General features: G+C 42.4%; 1 protein-coding gene across 1 annotated transcript in view; it reads left to right on the top strand.

Moving 5' to 3' along the window:
* The window catches only part of pdss2 (prenyl (decaprenyl) diphosphate synthase, subunit 2), a 28,244-nt gene that overhangs the window by 2,794 nt on the left and 4,256 nt on the right, over window positions 1-21,194 (top strand). Inside the window, exons 2-6 of the mRNA XM_069723906.1 lie at window positions 4,201-4,335; window positions 10,338-10,536; window positions 17,127-17,201; window positions 18,205-18,378; window positions 20,368-20,499. Of these exons, the coding sequence (XP_069580007.1) occupies window positions 4,201-4,335; window positions 10,338-10,536; window positions 17,127-17,201; window positions 18,205-18,378; window positions 20,368-20,499 (715 nt within the window). The remainder of the gene's footprint in view (window positions 1-4,200; window positions 4,336-10,337; window positions 10,537-17,126; window positions 17,202-18,204; window positions 18,379-20,367; window positions 20,500-21,194) is intronic.

The following is a 21,194-nucleotide window of genomic DNA, read 5'->3' as shown; positions in this document are numbered from 1 at the left end:
TATTATAATGTAATTAAATTAACTGATAATTAAGTAGATAAATAAGTACATGTATAAAGTGGTATACAGTGTGTTCCTGTGAAGTTTGTTATTGCCACTTTCATGCGCTTCAGGAAGTCTTCTTATAATTGTAGTTTGGGGGTGGGGGGGAGGCTTTTTGGGGGAGCAGAGGATTTTTGTGTTGCAGTACTGTGAGCGGCCACTGGGGGCAAACTGTCAGAAAGCCGTCATTTCCAGCTCTGAATCCAGATCTCCTTCAATGTAACACAACGTGCACAAATCTACCAACGAGCACTCAAATTCAAGTATTACTCAATCTTTTTAAGAATATTTATTAACAACACAAATTTACAACATGCATCACATCTTGAAGGAAATAAGGGTTATTATACAAATTATAATTAACACAGCCACACTACCAAACAGCATGACAAAATAAATAAATATTATCATAAATACATTTATATAATAATAAATAAACAAGATGGTACAGAGAATTCATGTGAAATTGAGAAAGTCCAGCCACAAAGCACTGAGAGGGGCGCAAAGTAAAAAAAATATATAGAGAAAACTCATGTAAAATAACCTAAACAGTTTGAACTTCAGCTGAAAACTGTGTGTGGAAGCCCTCCGATCAAAGTAAGAAGCGGATGAAAACAAATATTTGGAGGGTCTTTTATAACCAACTGCATATTTTTACCATAATCTCTGCAGTAGATATCTACCTGCTGTGAACCAGGCTTTATTTTGGAAAAGTGAGATTCAAATCCTGGAAAGTGTTGTTCGATATTCTGACCATATCCTGATCTTAATCTGGAACTGTACCAGCTGTGCACAGAAGAGGCGGTTACACTGCATAAAATCTGCAGACATATTGGGGGGGGGCACGTTCGTTCATTCAGACTTCCATTCATTACTTAGGGGGAAAAAAAAAAAAAAAAGGCAGACAGAGGATCAATATGACACCACATATGAGGTCATACATTTGCATGCATTAATTCCAGGTCTCCGCGTGCAGCGGCCGAAGTTCCCTGAATTCCTGAGCAGAAGGCGTGGTGACCTGTTCGCAACCCTTTAAAATGACAGCAGCCCATTTCTCCCACTGCGGAGCCCTCGCTATCTCTCTTCTTCCACATCATCGTTGCCCCCACCTCTTTGCAGGAGGCGGTTGTGATTGATTGATGTATGCCGGTGTGGATAGTGACATAAATATTAATCATCTTCCACCCTCAGGCCACTGGCTCACCTGGACTCCCCAGGAGGAGAAGCGGCTTCATCATTTTTTTTTTTTTCCCCCTCTGCCGTGCGCCGGTGCAGCAACTATTCTTCAACTGAGTAAAATTTGTGGAGGCGCCGTAAATAAATCTCATGATGAAATATATAATAAAAAGGCAGCTCTACATAATGTCAGCTGTGTCGTTAATTTCTGGACACGGACTACGTGAATTTGGTTGTTTTTTTGGGGGAAGGAACAAAGCTTTTGTTGAATTTTTCCTTTCAGCACCGAAACACTGTTAATTCACTGGTGTATTTCTTCATGTCATCTTTTCAAGCGCTCCTGTTTCTCCCTGGCCTCCATTCCCTCCATCTCCCTTCGTCCCCTCCCTCTCTTCATGCTCCATCTCTCACATCCACTCTGACTTGCATCCCCCCCCCCTCTTGCCTGTGGTGCAGGGGCGGGTCAGAGAGGGTGGGTGGAGGTGTTGGGAGGAGGGGGGGGGTTGGGAGGGGGGACCTGGGCTCAGAGTGGAGGGGGGGGCGTGGACGCTTGTCTGCCTCGGAGCCCCTAACGAGAGTGTGATTCATGGCACGAGGGGCTCCCATAGGGACAGGATTAGAGGTGCTCTGTCTAACCGCTCCCCAGAGAGAGTAAAAAGATATTTAATCTGCCCACCACGCAGCCAGCTACCACTGGCTCTCTCTGTGTGTGTGTGTGTGTGTGTGTGTGTGTGTGTGTGTGTGTGTGTGTGTGTGTGTGTGTGTGTGTGTGTGTGTGTGTGTGTGTGTGTGTGTGTGTGTGTGTGTGTGTGTGTGTGCGCTTCTTTGGATATGTCAGAAGGGATGTTGGCGAGGGGGGCTGGAATAACCCCCCCACCCCCTCCTCCTCCTCCACCTCCTCCTCCTTCAAACCCCAAAGATAAAATACAGTCCTGCAGCAAAACTGATCAATTACATGTCAGCACGTGAATTAAAGGTTCGACAATCCTTAAAAATGTTCTTTCATAATTGTCCATCTTTAATAAATTGCCGAGGTCTGACGTCAGTTGAGAAATATTCAAGCAGCAGTAAACCAGCGGGAAGCTGCTGCTGTACAATATTCGGCACGTTTCAATTACCTTGTGCCTTGAATGGCCGTTTTCTTGTTCCCTCTTTTGTTTTATATAATAATGGAAACAGAAGGACCACAAACATTAGTGTTTCTCAGTTTTAAGGATGCGTCCTTGCAGGCTGCATTTCTAGACTGCTACCACATCATATCCATAGAAGGACCGCTCCAACGTCGAGGAGCTCCAAAGGACCTTCGTTCACAGAATTTTCAGGGATGCATCAGGTGTGTCCTCGGCGTCCTTAAAGCTCCCACAATCCCATCCGAACACACAAGGGCGGGACTGTCTATCCAAATATATGTCGCCTAACAATAGCTGAGAACTTTTATTTTTAATCATAGACCCGATAAATTTACATTTTTGTAACTACATTGTTTATATGCAATGAAAATGCACTTTCGGTGGAAACATTAGAACATTTGCAAGTTCAGTGCTTTAGGCTGGTTTTCAGTTGGATCTGAAAACATACTTTGGTTAGAAAATGTTATTATTAATATTCAAACAATCCTAATTTCTCCAGCAATGAACAATGTGTTATGAACTTGCTCATGTTTTTAGCCACATTTTTCCTTCCTAAAATGAAGTTACTGTGTTGTATAACAGATCTAAACATATACCTTCAAACAAACAAAAAAAGAACTCTTGTGAGTTCATATGCATTTTGTGTTGAATCATTTTTCTAAGCACCATTTCGCAGCAGTAGGTGGCGATACTGCTCCACCCAGGTGCAAATTACCATTAAAACGCAGAAGAAGGTTGACGCGCAACTGCACCCTCGCTGGACTGTTTCAGTTTGTGTTGTCCGAACGATAAGAGGGAGTCTTGGCTCGCCGCCGAAGGACACGTCTAACGAAGGACGCGTCCTTGAGATTGAGAAACACCCAATATTTTCACAGTAAACGCGTCCAAATAGTGTTTTTAGTGACAAACCCTCATCCAACTCTGCGCTTCCCCTCCGCTCGTCTTTCAGCTCTTTGTTTTGGAATGAAAGCCCTCAGCTTTATTATTTTTTTATTCCGCCTCCGATCTCATCGGAGTATATTTTCTAGCCCCGACAGGCAGCTTTTTTTTTTTTTTTTTTTTTTTTTTTTAGCATTTGGAGCACTTAGCAGCTAAAAAAAAACAACCATATATTTCCCTCAGAAGTTGGTGGGGACCAAACTAGAGCTAAAAGGAGAGTGAATATTAAATATCTGCTCACAGGTCGCTAAAAATGTGACTCTTACAAAAATAGAATTTCCATGAAATAAATGCAAATATAACTCTGTTTCTGAGTGTTTGAATTAACAACTATTGCTCGCGTGTTGTTTCAGCAGGTTAAAGTCAGTGTTGTGTTTTGTCCCCGCTGCTCCCCTCAAATGGCCAAAAAAGTCAGTTAGTGCAGTTTTAATTTGGAAAGGTGTTTTGTATTACATGTTTACTTACTAACTCATTTGCATATTATTTGTTAAACAGGATTACACGAGGATTAGCAGCCTCTGCCAGACCGTGGCTGGCAAGGATTATAAAGCTACTTTGGACGTAATACTTTACTTTTTACTAACTACGCATCCTCCTGGGAAACATGTTCTCCCTGTGGACCTCCGGGCGTTCCCACAGACATGACGCGGTTACTTGGTGGTTATAAATTGGCCGTGTGAATGTGATCTTCTGATGGACTGGTGACCGGTCCAGCGTGGACCCAGCGATACCTTCAGTAGGATATTTTCTGTCCGGTGAGATTGGAGTACACGTTGTATGACAGCGTGACTCACTTAGTACTCAGTTTGTAGCATGTCTGGCTTTTATTGTCATGCCGTCATTGCTTAAAGCCTGCAGATGAATAAATCCTCTTTACGACTGTACCTAATGTACGGATGGTGTTTCTTTGCAGAGGGTTTGTCTACGACAGCAAGAACAACCTTCAGATGAGAGGACTGGTCGTGCTGCTCCTGTCTAAAGCCGCAGGGCCGAGCCACGCAGCCTCCGATCTCTTGGCTCAGGACATGGTCAGCGGCATCTACCCCAGGTAAGACACCTGAAACCCTGGCAGACGGGTTTAGGCTAACAAGGCATGGCCAGTTTATTTGTACAGCACATTTCAACAAGGCAATTCAAAGTGCTTCACATTAAACCATTAAAAGCATCAAAACATCGGGCAAAAGAAAAGGACATTTAAAAACAATTAAATCCATTGATTAAAACATTAAAAACAGCGATTAATACATTAAGCAAGTTAAAAAAATATATGCTAAAAGTTACAGTGCAGTTTAAGACATAAAATACAGAATGCAAAGTTTTTACTAAATCTTTGCTTATTAGCAGTACGATTTCTCAACAAATACCTATTAAAGCATTCCTCTGTCTTTATGTTCACTTCCTGTTTACGTCTTTTGCACCTCTATGGTGTCTGAATCAACATCAGCAGGATGCACTGATGGTTCTTCCTCTTTTGCAGGAAATTCCCTAAAGCTCGTCCAACTGTCAAAAAGCTAATCGGCTGCGATTGTCCTTCAGTGTTTTCCTAAATAAATGATCAATTCTGGCCTTTTCATACAGAAGATAGCGTACGTCAAGCAGCTTCTCTGGTTAAACACTTTAAATCCAAGCTGCTGATTCAAATCCACAGCTATTAGTTCATATCTAACGACCCTCCAGCAGCCAGTCGTTCTGGCCTCTACACTTTTTTTATTGTCATGTGTGTGCTGCCTGGGAGGAAACAGCGGGCAGCGAACATCTGTAGCGTTGCGTTGTAGAGCCATAAATGTGCGTGGCAAGCAGAGCGAGAAAGGCGATGCCACTTTTGTCCCTGTTACATGGCTGCTGAAGGATAAATAGTGAAATAAAATCCTAACGTCAGGTAATTCTATCTCGTCCTCTGTGGTTATCGTCCATATCAATTCCTGTAAATGAAGCACTACATCATTTTGCAAATATGATGAAATATGGGTGAGACGCGGCCACAGTTACAAGATGGAGGAATTATTATTTTTTTATTCACTTTAGATGTTTAGATTTGAGCTAATTGAAAACTTCATTCAGCTGCTTTTTTTTTTTTTTTTTTTTTTACTTTTTTTAGAGATAGTTTGGACTGGAAAATGTACATATGGTCAACAGACTTTTGTTTATAAGTATGAATATACAACTATAAAATTACCTTCTAGGATCCAAAGCAAAAATTATTGAGCAACATGCAATCAGCGGTTTCACATATTTCATATTTCTGTGTAAAGACAATCTCTCAGTACTAAAGTAATAAAATGAATCAACTTTAAATGGATTTTATGAATATGGTATTTGTATATAGTACGTATGTATTTCAGGACAAGATAACAGAAATGCAAGTGTTTATTTTTTGTGGGTTTTTTTATTTGTCTTTTTTTTTTTAGCTTTTAAGTCTAGAGATTTAAAGACATTCATGGTCCACAGAGGCTGAATCCTAACAGACTCTGGGGATTCTTCATCACCAACAGATCAACATTTCTGTTAAGATATCTCCGTCTGGAAGATGGATTGACATAAATTTCCCTCAGTGCTCCCCAGAGGTTGAACCCTGATGACTTTTAGTCCTAAATCCCCGTCATCGGGTCTAAATTTCATCCTTTCTGTTGCACTTTGTGTTCCGTGCTAATTATCATAAAGTTATCATTTTATACATACATACTGAATATAATGGGAAATAATAAATTAAATGAACAATAAACAAAACTTTTCAGTTCCCATTTGAATACTGAAACCAAAGACTGTCCGTTTTCTATTTTAAAGGTGTAGGCTTCATTTTAAAATAATTTGAGCACATGACCTGAACAGTTTCTTTCTGCCGCTCTGCTTATTGTCACTATTTGCAATAATTTGCATGCTGTTGTTTTTATTTTATATATATATATATATATATATACATATATATATACATTTTTTATCTTATGTGTTTTCGAGTTATTTGCAATGAGGATTAGTATTGCTGCAGATTATATCATCTTGTTACAGTATTAATGACAGAAAATTGCTTAATGAAATTTCTGGAACATCTAACGGCTACAACACATATTAATTTATGATCCATAATTAAATGTTGGTATTAATGTGCTGCTGCCGAAAGGCTTCAGGTAGCACACGGAGGTCCTCCCAGGCTGCTTCACACACATCAACCAGCAGCATGCAGCTCAGAGCAGCGGTGTGGGTGCGTGCCAAGTGGTTTCCAGAAGTGACTGCTGTGTTTGGCGTGGCTGAGCGCCGGGTGCCTGAAAGGCTTCTTTCTTACTGCGCGCTGGCACACGGCACACGTGTGTGTGTGTGTGTGTGTGTGTGTGTGTGTGTGTGTGTGAGAGAGAGTGAGGGAAGCTGTGTCTGTGCAGAAACATCCTAACATTAGAACTAATTGGAATAAACCAGGCGTCGTGCGAGCGCTGTCCAGCCCCGTCCACGGCTCGGCGTGCGAGGCCGAGCCGTGCTTTGGCGGCGTCGTGCGTCGCTACACGCTCGCCTCATGTCAGGACCCTGGCACTCGCATCACTGTCACACCAGATCACTGAATCCAACATGCAGCATTCCCTTACTCCTGAGATGGATAGTACGCACGCACACACGCACACACACACACACACACACACACACACACACACACACACACACAGCGACACACACACACACAGCGACACACACAGCATGACTTGATCACCTCATTTGCACTATTTTGCTCTCTCTCTCTCTTTCTCTGCCCCCACCGCTGCTGAGCTCATTAGCACCTCTGCTGATGGCGAGATAGAAGGATGCAGGGAGTCAGGGTGGGGCGGGTTGGTTGGTGGGTGGGGGTGGGGGGGAGGGGGAGGAGGGGGAGGGTGATTGAAACCTCCGGGGGATAGTCTCCTCCCTCCTGACAGGCAGCATTTGTAAAACATTTCCCACTCGGCTGCTTGACACTGATGATTCACCAAAGCACCGCCGTGATAGATGGATAGATAGAAAGATAGACAGACGGGGAGACGCAAAGAAAGACAGAAAGACGGACAGATAGACAAACACACAGACGGACAGACGGACGGACGGGTGGATATTTTTGAAACACACTCATAGATGGTTCAACTTGTGCCCACCACACCTCTTGATTTCCTGGTGCAAATGAAAGCCGAGCCACTGAACACATCACGCGGGGCCGTCTTGACGGACAGGCCACCTCTTTAAATCACACACACGGACACACACACACACACACACACACACACACACACACACACACACACACTCAGATCTGCAAGGCTGCGTTTGATGGCGAGGCAGCAGACTGCAGAGGGAGGAAAAATGGAACCGAACAGTCAGGACAAGGGGCGTGGCAAGGGGCGTTACACCTCAGCAAGATGGCATCGGTTGCTATGCAACTGGGCACCAAAGCTATTTATACACCGGCCCCCTTGTCCCCCTTTTTCCTCCCCAAGCTCCACTGCTACTGATTAGGACTGCGAGGTTGAAGGCGCAGCTTTGGAAAGTGTTTATGCACCGGGGTTCGACTGATGGGGGGGCTTTAGGAGGCCGGTGCTTTGTGCTGTCGTGTAATTTCACAGGTTTTTGTGTTCCCTCGTTTGAGTCCGTCGCTGTCAGGAGGGTCGGAAAAAGTGTCAAATGAAGCCAGACTGAGAACATGGTGGTGATGTCTCTGTTCGACGTACGAGTTTGGTGAAATGACGACATTAGAAGTTTATACCGTTAGTAATTCTTTCACACTAGTTATACCACAGTAGCTGTCACTGTATAGAGTACGCCACTGATTTCTAACATCGTGCTTCTATAATAATGTCAAAATGAAGTCAGGATGAAAGCTGGAAAACAAACCAAATTCAATGCAACAAATCAGGGATGTTTTATTATTATTATTATTATTATTATTATTATTATTATTCATACATTTTTCTTCATTAGAGTGAGAGCCTGAATTACTCGTAATGCGACATGTCCACTGGCAGACTGGTAAAATCTTACCATAGAGAGTTAGTATACTGTAATTAAACGAAGAAACTGGTATTTATAGGCTTTGGTCAGTTAAACAGTTTTTTTTTCTTGAATAAGAGATTCATTTTATAATGAATAAAATATGAGAAGATAGAAAAAGTCACAAATTCCAAGAACCCAAATGTAGATCTTCAAACGTCTGATTAACTCTCCACAAAGCAAAAGTATTATAAAATGACAAAAGCCACAAATATCGATATTGATGAAGCTGAAACCAGATCATGATAAATATTTACTTGAAATATGGCTAAAACAATAGATTATCATGACAGTTCTTGTTTATCAGCAAATCATTTAATTGTTAGATTTGGAAATGTCAGAATTTTCTATAATTTTTGCAATGATGTGATGAAGTACTTCGATTTTTGTTTTTCCCCCGGTGTTTTATTTCAAAACCACTTTTTTGAGATGCATTTCCAGAAAATTAAGTCGTGATATATTCTGATATTTCAATATAACATAGCGCACAACATATCGAGGGTTTTATAGTATTGCACAATCCTATTGTGAAATTAAAAAGTATAAATTGAGATGTATAAGTAGGTGAAGAAACTCCTAAATCTGTGTTGACGTCCATTTCTTCGACAGATGAATGGTAACAGTGAGGTCTTGACATGGAGCACAATGTTTATCACAATCATGTTGTTCTTTGCTGTTGTTTTTTGGTTCGAGTGAAACCACTACAGTCGCCGTAAGGCCGACTTCGGACTCGGGATACATTTTTAAACTGTTATTTGTATGACCTGAAATCAGCCGCAGCTCTTTGTCGCTGTTCATCTTGCTGTAACAATAAGTTCTCCTCTGGAAGCCCGCCGAGCGAAGCCATCACTGCGAGGCACCTTGAGAACATGCGACATGTCGAGCTGTTAATTTGCTCTTAGTTAAACCCTGAACTTATTAACTGTCATTCAACACTGACTGTGTTGTTGCTCTGCGTCACCGAGCAGAGAAACCAACCAGACAATGGGTGTGATTGAGAGGCAAAAAAGACGACATTATTGAATTTTAATCACATCTTTTCCACGCCGACATCGAACACGGCAATTACCTGGCTACAAGTGTGCTGGTGTGTGTGTGTGTGTGTGTGTGTGTGTGTGTGTGTGTGTGTGTGTGTGTGTGTGTGTGTGTGTGTGTGTGTGTGTGTGTGTGTGTGTGTGTGTGTGTGTGTGTGTGTGTGTGTGTGTGTGTGTGTGTGTAGGAAGGGGTTGGAGCTCGAGGCAGACGACCGGCTCATCAGGTTCTCGCGGCGGTTGAAAGAAGGTCGTAAGTGGCTATCAGCGTGCCCGACCCTGTCTGGATGGATCCCTGCTGTCGCTGCGTGGCGAGCTCCTTCCATATGGAGAGGGCCCTAATTATCCCCCACCAATGACTGAATCAACATTTGATTATATCCTCCCCAAGGCTGCTCTGAAAGCCTCGATTCAAAGACCCCACTTTTATGTCTTTTTTTTTTGTTTTTTGTGCTCATAATCAAGAATGGCTGTTATTTGCTAATGATAAGTGTAATTATTTTTTTTTTTTAACTGAACCCCTGACACGCTTTGCAGCAGGATATGTGACACATCTGCTGGCGGATGCCCTTCGGGAAGCTGATGCTGACTCGGTTTTTAACGGTTTTAGACAAATTGAAAATGTAGAGAATCTCTTGTTGTATTTTTTAACACAGTCATTTCTAAGTTGTCTCGTTTCAAATTCTTCCACGTATTGTTTGAAAGAACTGTAATGAACCCGACCATTGGAGCGGTGTTGTATGTTTTAGTTGAATCCAAAACAAGACGCCACAATATGAAAATTGTAGTCTTTAGTAAATGCGTGGTTGTTGTTTTTTTGCTCTGTAGAAGAAAAAGGAACTCAGAAATTCTTTATTTATACAGAAATAATTTGTTTTGATTGCTTCCTTTGTGATCAGCACACCTGTATGAGGTTTCAAGCTTTCCAAACCTGCATAAAGATAAATAAATTGAAAAGGTTTCTGTTGTTGAAAGCAAAGCTGTGATTTTTTTTAAAGTCTTCTTTTCTGTTTTTCAGCCAGAGGAACCTGGCGGAAATCACAGAGCTGATCCACACGGCCTTCCTGGTGCATCGTGGGATAGTCGACCTGAAGGAGTGGACGGGGTCGGCCGGCCCGCTGAAGGACATGCAGTTTGGGAACAAGATGGCCGTCCTGAGCGGCGACTTCCTGCTCGCCAACGCCTGTACTGGACTGGCCCAGCTCGACAACACCAAGGTAACCTGTCGGCTGGTACCGAACCGGACTCCTGAGAAACATCCGACCTGACATCAGGGATGTTAATGAGAGACGACGCTGTCTTAATATGAGCTCTCAGAGGTCCTCGCATATATCACTGTCGGTCTTCATCAGTACATCTTCTCTCTCACTCAGCGTCCAACGTCTCCTGCCTGCAGCTGTCAGATATTACAGGTTTCCTACTGATCATGGAATTTATGGAAAATCTTTGATTTCTTTGGGAGGTTTTTATTTCTATTTCAAGGCAGAATACTCTTTTATTTTGTCTGAATTACCGGCGATGAGTAGGCACCTGTGTGATGTTTTGCGCTGCACTGTGCAGATATCCCTTCGCAGTTACAGCTGGTGGTTCCCAGCCTGCGGTTCGGGACCCCAAACGTGGCCGCAACGTCGTTAAAAAGGTTCCTGAACTCCGAATCGCCACTCGTGTCTCAGATTTGTTCAGCGACTCAAATAGATCTAAGTTGTCCTCTTTGACGTCTGTTGCTCCCGGTTACAGAATCAACTGACCAATCAGAGCGGAGCAGGTGAGATTTCCTTGCTTGTTACTTAGCTACGTTAAAACTGTAGGAATAAATTTATAAAAAAAAATGTGGATCAGATTGATGTAGCTGTACAAATACATTTACAACTCACCAGAGAAGGAGAACACTGCAAATAACGTACAATTTAACATATTTATATAAATCAACTTTGCAAATGTGAGAAAGGAAATGTGTTAAAGTTTCTTGTTAGACCTCTTATTGACGAGCTATTCAGTTAACTGCTTCTAGCAACTGGTACCGCAGCTTCCATGTCAACGGACACATCAGCCAGATGGAAAAGGCCGCTGTCTGCTGATAGGTCAGGGCCAAATACAACAAAATACCCTCCGTCCCAACAAGAAATCAACTAATACGAGCACATTTTTATTCTCAAATCTGTGAGTAGAAGGACATTTAGGATCCAGTGGTGTAGGTGGGATTGGGTATTTTCTTTACATCCTCTCATGATACCTGGATTTTCAGCAGTTGGCCCTCTTTGATTGGCTTTTCTGTTCAGCCACAGTGAACGTCTTTCTAATACTCTCTACCTAGTTTATATTTCCTTTGCGTTACACTTTATAAATCATTTCTCATGCGGGAGACATTTTTTACACAAAACATTTCAAACGTGGATTTTGATTTTGATTAAGGATTTATGATAAATGGAGAAAAAAAAAACCCTCTTTGGAGTAGCCTCGGCTGTTTGACGAGCTGAAGCCCGCTCTGTACGTTGGATGACGCGTTCAGGAGACGCCACAGACACGTCTTGTGGTGGCGGTGGTCTCGTAAGTGCACCACAGATCATATCTGCTGCGTGGCCTGGTAACTCCTCGCTGACAGACGCTGTCACCGCGCCGCTCCGTCAGAATGCGGTTGCCTGAGTAGATCAAAATAACCCCCCCCCCACACCCAGACACCCACCTCCCCCCTCGTGCCATCAGCCAGACCGACCCCTTATCGCCTTCCCCCGCCGCTTCTTTTTCAGCTCACATAGTCTGGGTTTGTGTCTGCGCTGTGACAGCCGAGAGACGCCCTCCCAAAAACATGATGTGAGCTGTATCCGTGGTGCTTCTTGGTATGAGAAATATGACAGGAGTTATAAAGAACCAACATTTCCTGTTAAAGCTAAATGTGAAGGTGAAGCATTTCTTTTACGGTGCTAATTAACTTTCATCAGGATTTGTCATTGTAAAAATAACGAGAGATTATTGTCACTCTGCGGCTGAGCTACAAATGACAGTAATGGAATCGGTACCGTTGTTTCCCTGAAAGATGAAGAAAACTACCCTGCAAATATAATGGTGACAGATCTGCTGATGACTTGAGCTGATGCTGATTTAATCACGTTAAAGATGCATTTAAGCCGAGTGACATCAATTGAACACAACGTTTGGAGCATCTTTTCCTTTTTCAAGGTGAAAGCGATGCCTTTGTGTTTTGTTTTTCCCCCCACCAAAACAAACTGGCTTTTCTGTTTGTAAGTCATCTGAAAGTAATCCGAAGCAGCCACAGGAAGCGGCTGCAAAGTGGAAGTTTTTAAGAGTGTTAAAGAGACGGACATCTGATAGCCAGAAGTTACTCAGGTTTGAAAAGGTTAGCAAAACAAAGTGAACCAAAGGGAGGCCACACCACAGCGTGCACTGATGCTCATATTTTCAGCCTTTTACACGTGTGTTTCACTGAAACATCTGCACGGCAGAGATGAGTCCATCCTGCTTCGCTAACGATTCAGGAATGTGATTTGTTTCTACTGCCAGTTCAGCAACATGCTGTCCTCCTAAACTCCCATTCAGGAGTTGATGCTGAGTTTTGGTTGTAAGTCTGCGATGTAATTTAAAACACAACAAGCTACCTGTAAATGTCATTTTCATCTTAAGTAAGAATTACAATCCTGACAAACCTTGTTGTTGTACCAGAAGGCCGAAACAGATCATATTTTAATTTTAGACAATGAATTCTTGACCTTGGAGACAGAAGTTGGCAAAACAATTTCACTCACTCATGCGGGGACTTCTGACCCTGTTTTAAGGTATTTGTGAGACCTTACTTCATTTTTGCTCAAAGCCCTACAAGCGCCAGAAAGTCCAGACAGTTAGAGACATACGGTTCCACGACAATGGTGGAAACTCAACGTGTTAATGAAGACAGTGTCGTGTGACTGAAAGCTCCAGATCAAGTGAGTGACTGGGCTCAGCTCATGCTCATGAGTTTACATACGTTTACATCCAACTGTCTGGTAGTCAGCTTGCAGGAAACCTAACCAAAAAAAAGCACCAACATCATCATCATTAGTGACTTTTTGCAGAAATGGAAAAAAGCGAAAAGGAAATAACAGAGATTTAGTATTTTACCTCTTAAGTTATAGAGACTCAGCAGAGATAGATTTTTAAAAGACCGATTAAGTTCTTTGCAGCAAAGGTTGAGGTATAAAACTAGTCAAGTGCCAAAAATGCTGGATCCTACATATCTCACGATGCCTTTGGATGGAAACCTGAACCCTTAAAATTACAGTACCATGGCTTGTTGGAGACCCGGGACAACACGTCCGGTCTAATTCATTTATCTCATTCAGTCCAGCAATCAACTTCCCTTTATTACTCAAACTTATTTTAATGTCCAAAGTGTATATATATATAAAAAAAAAAATGGTTTTATGAATGTATAGTGTTTGCAGAAGTGGATCTGTTTGGCTTATTGTCACAGAAACATGACGGCACTAAGTTTGTTATTGCTACTAATGTCTTGAACATGTGATTTGATTCATCTTGCACGCTTTTTCTTTACTTTTGTTGAACCTAAAGACAGGCTGACTGTTTACCATTTTAGGTCTCAAACCTCATCCAACATAGGTTTTTTTTTTTTTTCAAAGTTAAAGTTCCCTGCAGAGTCTCCAGAAGACATTTTTTTCCAGGCTGAGTGGTACTCTGTGATGAGTAAACTGAACTTCATGTATAAAGTTGGTGGTTAGCTCCTTAGCATGAAACAAAAAAAACATATAAATTAACTCTGGCAGTTTCAAACTTGTGTAATTACCCAAAGATAAATGCAGTAAAGGCTGGAAGAGATTTCCTTTCACTCATTGAAATCTGCTGATATTTAAATGTCTGCTGATACTGAAAGCCCTCCAGAGAAGTTGGATAGAAAATATTTGTCTTTCTTTTCTCACAACCTGTCTGTGGTCACTTTACCACATCTTTTTAATACACAGAGCGACAGATGAGTAGTTGTTGCAGCTTTCGAAGTTTTTCCTCATAAACCAGACTTTTCAGTTAAAGCAGTGAGAGCGATGGAGATTATGTGTCGTGGCCTTGAGAGGAAACCTATGCCGCTACTTGTATAAACTGTAAAGTAATCTCTCCGTGGAGCTCCGGTTTCTCCCCCCCCACCCTCTTCGCAGACCTGTCGGCAAAACATGATCTGGCTAGATTTGGGAATGGAGTAAGGGGGAGGCAGGGGGAGAGCTTATCTGATACTTTCCAAAAAAAGACCCCCGCTGGCCCCCACTTCCCAAAGCAGGCCAGGCAGAGACACCACATCTGGTAATACTGTAGGCACATTGTCCTTCCAGGTTTGTGGGCGCGGCTCAGGTTTCCTCAATATTTTCCCCTGGTGGATTCAGTTACCCAAAGGGCAGCGCGAGGCTGACGGAGCCGACAGCGTCACCAGACTTTTCCTGATGAACCAAGGATGTCTGGGATGAGCTGAAGGAGCTCTAAATTTAACCTCGCCCGTCTGAACGGTTCAGGCGTGGCCTCGGCTCCTCTGGCCGCGCTGCTCTGTGGCCATGAATGAAGGGCCGTGAGATCCACTTCACATTTTTTACTCATTCATTAGATCCACAGAAGTAGTGATCACTTTTAAAGATGCAGCCGCTCGTCTGGTGGTGGATGAGGAGGCTGGACGGGTTTCTGTAGGCTGAAATACAGTCATGCATGCCCCCTGTAAGAGGAAACGGGCAACTGCAGTCTTAAACAAACAACACTCAGGCAGCTTTTAGCTTCTGTTTTGTTGTTGTTGCTCCTTTTAAATGTATTCAAATGTTTTTACAGTGTATTGATCCACTTAATGGACAGATTTTCTAGCCTGATCCCTAATGTTATGCTTATTTACCATCTTTATGATCCACTTGAGGCCCATTTTCCTTTTTACCTCTGCCCCTCATCTGCAGCCTTGTAAGCCAAACCCAGAGGTAGGAAGTTAAATAAATCTTTAAATGATTAGCGGATTTGTGAAAACCAAGAGAAAACGAAAGACCCCGAGGTCAGATCATCACTCCAAAACCTTGTTAACCCCCTCTGCTCTCCGGACTCCTTCTTATTTCGTCTCACCATCTGCCTTTTAGCTCCATTTCAGCGCCTCGGACTGCACGGACACCCGATCCCGCTCTGTCGGCCGGACTCCTCTATAAATACAAAGTATAATGAATGAGGGCTGGAGTCTGGATGTACTTCATGAAATCGCCAGGAGCTCCCCGATGGGCTGATAATGAGCAGCTGAGTTGCAGTTTGCCCAACGTCCAACTCATCTTGCCGCAGACTAATTCTCCAAACCAGCTGTTCAGATGCAGCCGTTGTTTCCTCGTGCTTCAATCACGGAGGGGAAATTGTGTTTTTTTTTAACTACAAATGTCTGATCGACTGCATGGCGGGTCAGTTTGGATCAACTTCATTTACATCCACATTTTAGCAGTTTAATCGGTGCTGTTAGCCTGAGTGATTTCCATTGAGGGAGAGAGTGAGCGGTTCAGTGCCTGAACACTTTAACTGGTCAAGTGGCTGCTGGTGGACATGTTGGACTTCTTTGGAGATCAAACCTGAAATCTTTGGCTCCAAATTTGATCTTTTGCTTTGATGACTTGGCATTTTCTCAACTTGGCTTCATGAGGGTTTGCGAGGTCATCACCTTGAGATTTTCCAACCGTCTTCACGGAGTACGTACATATGCTGAGGATTGGTTGGCTGCTGTTCCTCCACTCTGCGCTCCAACTCATCCCAAACCATCTCAGTTGGGTTTAGGCCGACGGTGGTGGAGGCCAGGTCGTCTGATTCAGCGTTACATCGCTCTGCTTCCTGGTCAAACAGCCCTTTCAAAGCTTGGAGGTGTGTTTTGGATCATTGATCCGTTGAAAACATCTTTTTTTTTTTTTTTTTAAATGGTTTCACTGAGCTCCAGCCAGATGGGAAGGATGTTGTGGTTGCCATGCTAGTTTAGTTTTTACTCTAATTCTGAAATCTGGAAGAGAGTCACCACCGAGGTGCCCTCGGCATCACACCTCCTCCGTGCTTCAACGGTTGGAACCACACATGCAGATACCATCCGTTCACCTTCTTCATGTCACAAAGACACAGCAGCTGGAATCTAAAAGCTCACATCTGGACCGTAAAAACCAAAGTCCAAGGTCTTAATCTCCATTTGTGGTGTTTCTTGGACCGAGCAGTTCTCTCCTTCTTCCTGGTCTCCATCAGTGGTTTGGAGTCCGATTCACACACTGATTCTCCTCCCAACAGTAATGTTGAGATGAATCCTGAACTCTGATGTTTTCTGTAATCTGAGATGCTGTTAACTGGTGATTTCTGGAGTTATTGGGGAAAGTAGCACTAGTAGTAGAAGAGATTAAATTTAAACGTGAATTTAAAGTAACTACAGTTTGAAAACCAGAAGTAAGAGACGGACCTTTGTATGACTAGAATTCACCAAATCATTTCAAATAAAGGGTTGAAGTGAAAGCGGAGCATCTGATAACTATCTGGAAGATGAGTATCATTTTGTTTGAATGTAAACACTATGAATTATAGAGAAGATTTCTTTCCAAAGTACTATTTAGATAACTTATCGGATTTTAGTATTACAGCCTGATAGGCTGGTCACTGTCAGGTTCGGATGCCTTTCTGAAATAATTTATATTGTATTTCATTTCTGCCTGGTGCTCCCGTTTCTGATTGTGTTGTTGTTATATGTTTGTCCTCCATAACACACAGGCCAACTCCTGAGTCAATAAAATCAATGAGATCAATATAAATATCGTGACTTTTTCTGTGTCGACAGGTCGTCGAATTGATCTCCAGCGCCATCGGTGATTTGGTTCAAGGAATCTATTACGAGAATTCCAACAACACTGAGGTAAATCATTCATTCCTATTCTATAAATCCAACCTAGATACGAAGAGCAATAAATGTAAATGAATCCACCATAAAAGAGTGTCCGAATGCTTGAATGTATTATTGTTAGTCTAATTTTCAAAAAACTAAAAGATAAAAATAACAACTAAAGGGATCATTTTTTATATATTTTAAACTTAAGATCAACTATAATCAGATAAGTCAGAAAGTATTAAAAATTGACTAAAACACTGTAGGTTGTGGTCGTTTCAAAGGATTTGTAAAGATATAACACCAGCATTATTGTTTAAGAAATAAATAAAATAATCCTGTAGTAGAGTTAGCTTTGGGTGTCTGTAGTTTAGAAAGTTGTCTCCAGCTGTGAGCAGCAAAGAAGGTAAATTCTTCTTCGTAACTGGTTCTGACACAAGGCACGACTAGCTGACTATTAATGAGAAAAACAAAAGGTATCCTGATAAATATTAAAAGCTATATGAATATACAAAGCCGTCTTTATTCAAATTGATCACAGGGCTGTCAGGTACTGGTGAGCTGCCTTTAATTACAGTCTTTTTAGCTTCTGCACTGAATTTACAACGAGTGAAGTAGCACTGCAACTCTGACAACAATTTTATTATTCTTTTACTTTAGTTTATTATATTAATATTACAGTGGAGAATTTATCTCTGTTATCATGGCCTTTACTTTATTTTGCCAACAACACCTACCAAGGTCCAACAGTAACTAAATTTGTCCTGAAATAGTCTGTTAACTTTTTTCCACCTGTGATATGTTTTAGGATTTACTCAACTTTTGCAGAATAAGAGACAAATTCAAAGTTTATTGAGCTCAAGAGGGTTTTTTTTCTTCAAAATAACGACAAACTTGTGGGAAATAACCGTGTTAGATGTGTCACATGCTGCAGCATAAAAAGTTATTACCGAGGATCTGTGAGGTGCTCGGTGGGAAACTTCCAGTTTTTCAGTATAAGCAGTGAGAGCTCCGGCCTCTGTTCGCTCCGCAGGAGAACGGTCTCACCGACGGCGTCGACGTGGCGTCGTGGGAGGAGCAGACGTTCCTGTCCAACGGGGCGCTGCTCGCCAAGAGTTGTCAAGCTGCGATGGAGCTCGCCAGACACGACAAGGAGTCCCAAAGACTGGCCTTCAAGTACGGCAAGCACCTGTCACTGGGCCACAAGGTGAGTCTGGTCTGAGCATCTGCATGTACTATTTTTTTCAATGATAATACCTATTAAGTTTGAAGTGAAGCCACAACTGTCGACTGTAGATAAAGTATATAGATAAAGTATATGTATATACAGCCGATGCTGAAGTGCCTTCGAGTGCAATACCACTGAGGGGCCAGTAGGGGCTGCATCCAAAATACATCTGGCTTCACAGACTTTTATTCAAAAAGTGTCAACTTCTCTCATTAAATACAAAGTCAATAAATGTTTTCCACAACTTATTATGGCGTCACGAGCTAAATTCACTTCTGATCAGTGTTTTGGAGGTCCTTTTGAAAATAATTCCATCATTAGCAATGTCTGGTTTGATTGACATGGCTGAAGTACAGTCAGGTGGGTTCTCAGTCAGATCCTCCCTAGCTCGACCAAATATGGTCACTTCTGGCTCCAAAAAAATCAAGATGTCAGTGGTCAAAATGACAGACTGGAGGGTTCAAAACAGCAGTTCACAAACCAATGGGTGACAAAACAGCAGGTTGCCACTCAAACAAGAACTCACTATTTTCTGTGATAAAAAAAAATAGAAGCTTGGGTTGTTTAACAGAGATTTTTGTGTCTTCGTCTCGGTAGGATAAACATGATGTCATATTTATGTATACCAATCCACATCACACTTCACTCATAAAATCATGATGCAGCAGCAATATCCCAGAATTATCCTTTTAGATAAATGACAACTTCTTTCCCAACTCATAACTTTGATAAAATTGCTAATGAAGTCACAAATGTATAAAGTTACAGGGGAATACTTTCACCCTCTTTTTAATTGTTATTCTTTGTTCTGTTGATCAATCACCCCTCTGTTTGCATTTTTCACTCTTTTAGCTTCCTGTCATGGCCTTTTGTGAAGGCGAGTAATTAAATCGCTGGCTCTTTTTGTGCAGTAAAGATGTCGGGAGACATTTCGACATATTTTCACTTGTCTACAATCGATTTCCTTCGTGCCAGAAAAACCCAATTCACATCAGAAAACCCTGCAGCCTTCAGCCCAGAAACATTACAACTACAAACAATCCACAATGTAGCTGACTTCTGCACCACTTTTCAATTTTCTAGTTTCTGAAATAACCAGTTATATTTAAGTCAGTACGGAGTTTTCTAGGGCTTTTCTCTTTTTCTGAACTGAAACTTTGTCCCTCCTGACCAGCGTACTTTCTTTCTCTTCTGACTGTGATCAAGTTGAATCAAAGCAGACAGGCTACTGATCTACATGAAGCAGCAGTGTCTGACTTCTTCTCTCCTGCCTGCATGGATAATTGGCCTTATTTTAGTGTGGCTATATTAGTATTTCTTTTCATCAGATGCTTCACACTGCAGCTGATTTGTTACAAAAAGATCTTGAAAGGGGGTAGGGGGTGATGTATTTGTTCAAAAAAACAGTGTGAATGAACTGTGGAAAGCTTTAGTTTTAATGTGCTTTATTAATCTTGCATCAGATTCAGACACAAAAAGGTGGAAACAGGAAGATGGTTGAATGGTTTGGAGCTTAAATGTCGTTAGTGTGTAATGTTAATGTGCCAGATAATGCAGATGCTCAAACGTTTTCTCAGGTTCAGAGGTTTTCAGCTGGTTGTTATTGGTGCCGGTGTAGAAGTCAATCATAATGATCCCACTCACGGTGCTGCAGGAGTACGTCCTCTCCTGCTGAGGCTCCCTGTAGCTGCCTCAGTGGATACAGGGAATCTCAGCATGGGAGGAAACCGAAATGAGGTCTTTGAAGGAGAACCGTCCTCATCAGGCTGGCTGCGTCTTCCAGTCTGTTCATCACGCTGCTCATTAACGGGGTCACTCAAAGTGTCGGCAGGAAAAAAGAAAAACGTACCGTAAGCCTCGCGCGTTCTCGCCACCGGGTCGGTTTTAATTGGTAGCCGGCAAGTTACAAAGTCAAATCTCAGGCTGATTGACTCCTTATTGACAAACGTGCTCCTGCCTTTTCCGCAGCTGAACTCTGACCTGCAGCCCTTTGTGAAGAGCGGCGTGGTAGACCCGGTGTCGTTCGGCTTGAGCGACGCCCCGGTGGTTTTCCACCGTCAGATCGTCGGCCAGGAGAGGTGGCGTCAGCAGCTGCAGCAGGTACAGTCAGGACGGTCCGTCACACCACAGCAGCAGCTGGATTTACTGCATCTGTGTTTCTAACAGGAGCTGTGTGTTGCTGCTGATTCCGGCCAAGTTTCAGGAGATCTACATCAAAATTGAATGAACCGTGTGGGAGACGTAGGACTTTTAGCACATAAGAGTCCAAACTGAAGAGTTCAAAACACACAACACACAACAAAGACGACAGAGCTGCCACGCAAGATGGTCACCTGCCACAGGAGAGCAGCTCTGGGTGCAGCGTCTTGCACAAGGACACTTCGGCATGTGGAGTGAAGTGAAGTGAAGGAATTGAACCACCAACCTTACAATTAGTAATACTCTACCACCTGAGCCTCTACCGCCCCGCTTGATTGAGAGTTTCCATTTAAAATGAATTCAAATCCAAATTTTAATTGAGTTTGTGTGTCCAAATGTGAAGCAGAGAGGTGACCGTGCAAGTTCAGAAAAGTACGACGATATTCCAAAAACAAAAATCAGAGCGAAAACAATTTAATTCACTTTTTACCTTTGAACCCCAAAACCAGGCGGCATCTCCCACTCTTCCATCTATACTGATGTAAACCTACTCAAAGCTGAGACTCGGCATGTTAATGTATTACGCACTATTATCCATCCATCCATTATCTATAACCGCTTTATCCTGAACAGGGTCACGACGCACTGTTATATTT

This window comes from Brachyistius frenatus, unplaced genomic scaffold (genome assembly GCF_029030835.1).
Source record: "Brachyistius frenatus isolate BFR_SWC_R1_liver_20210118 unplaced genomic scaffold, ASM2903083v1 Contig_350, whole genome shotgun sequence".
Lineage (NCBI taxonomy): Eukaryota > Metazoa > Chordata > Actinopteri > Embiotocidae > Brachyistius > Brachyistius frenatus.
This window is presented reverse-complemented; position numbering and strand designations above follow the sequence as displayed.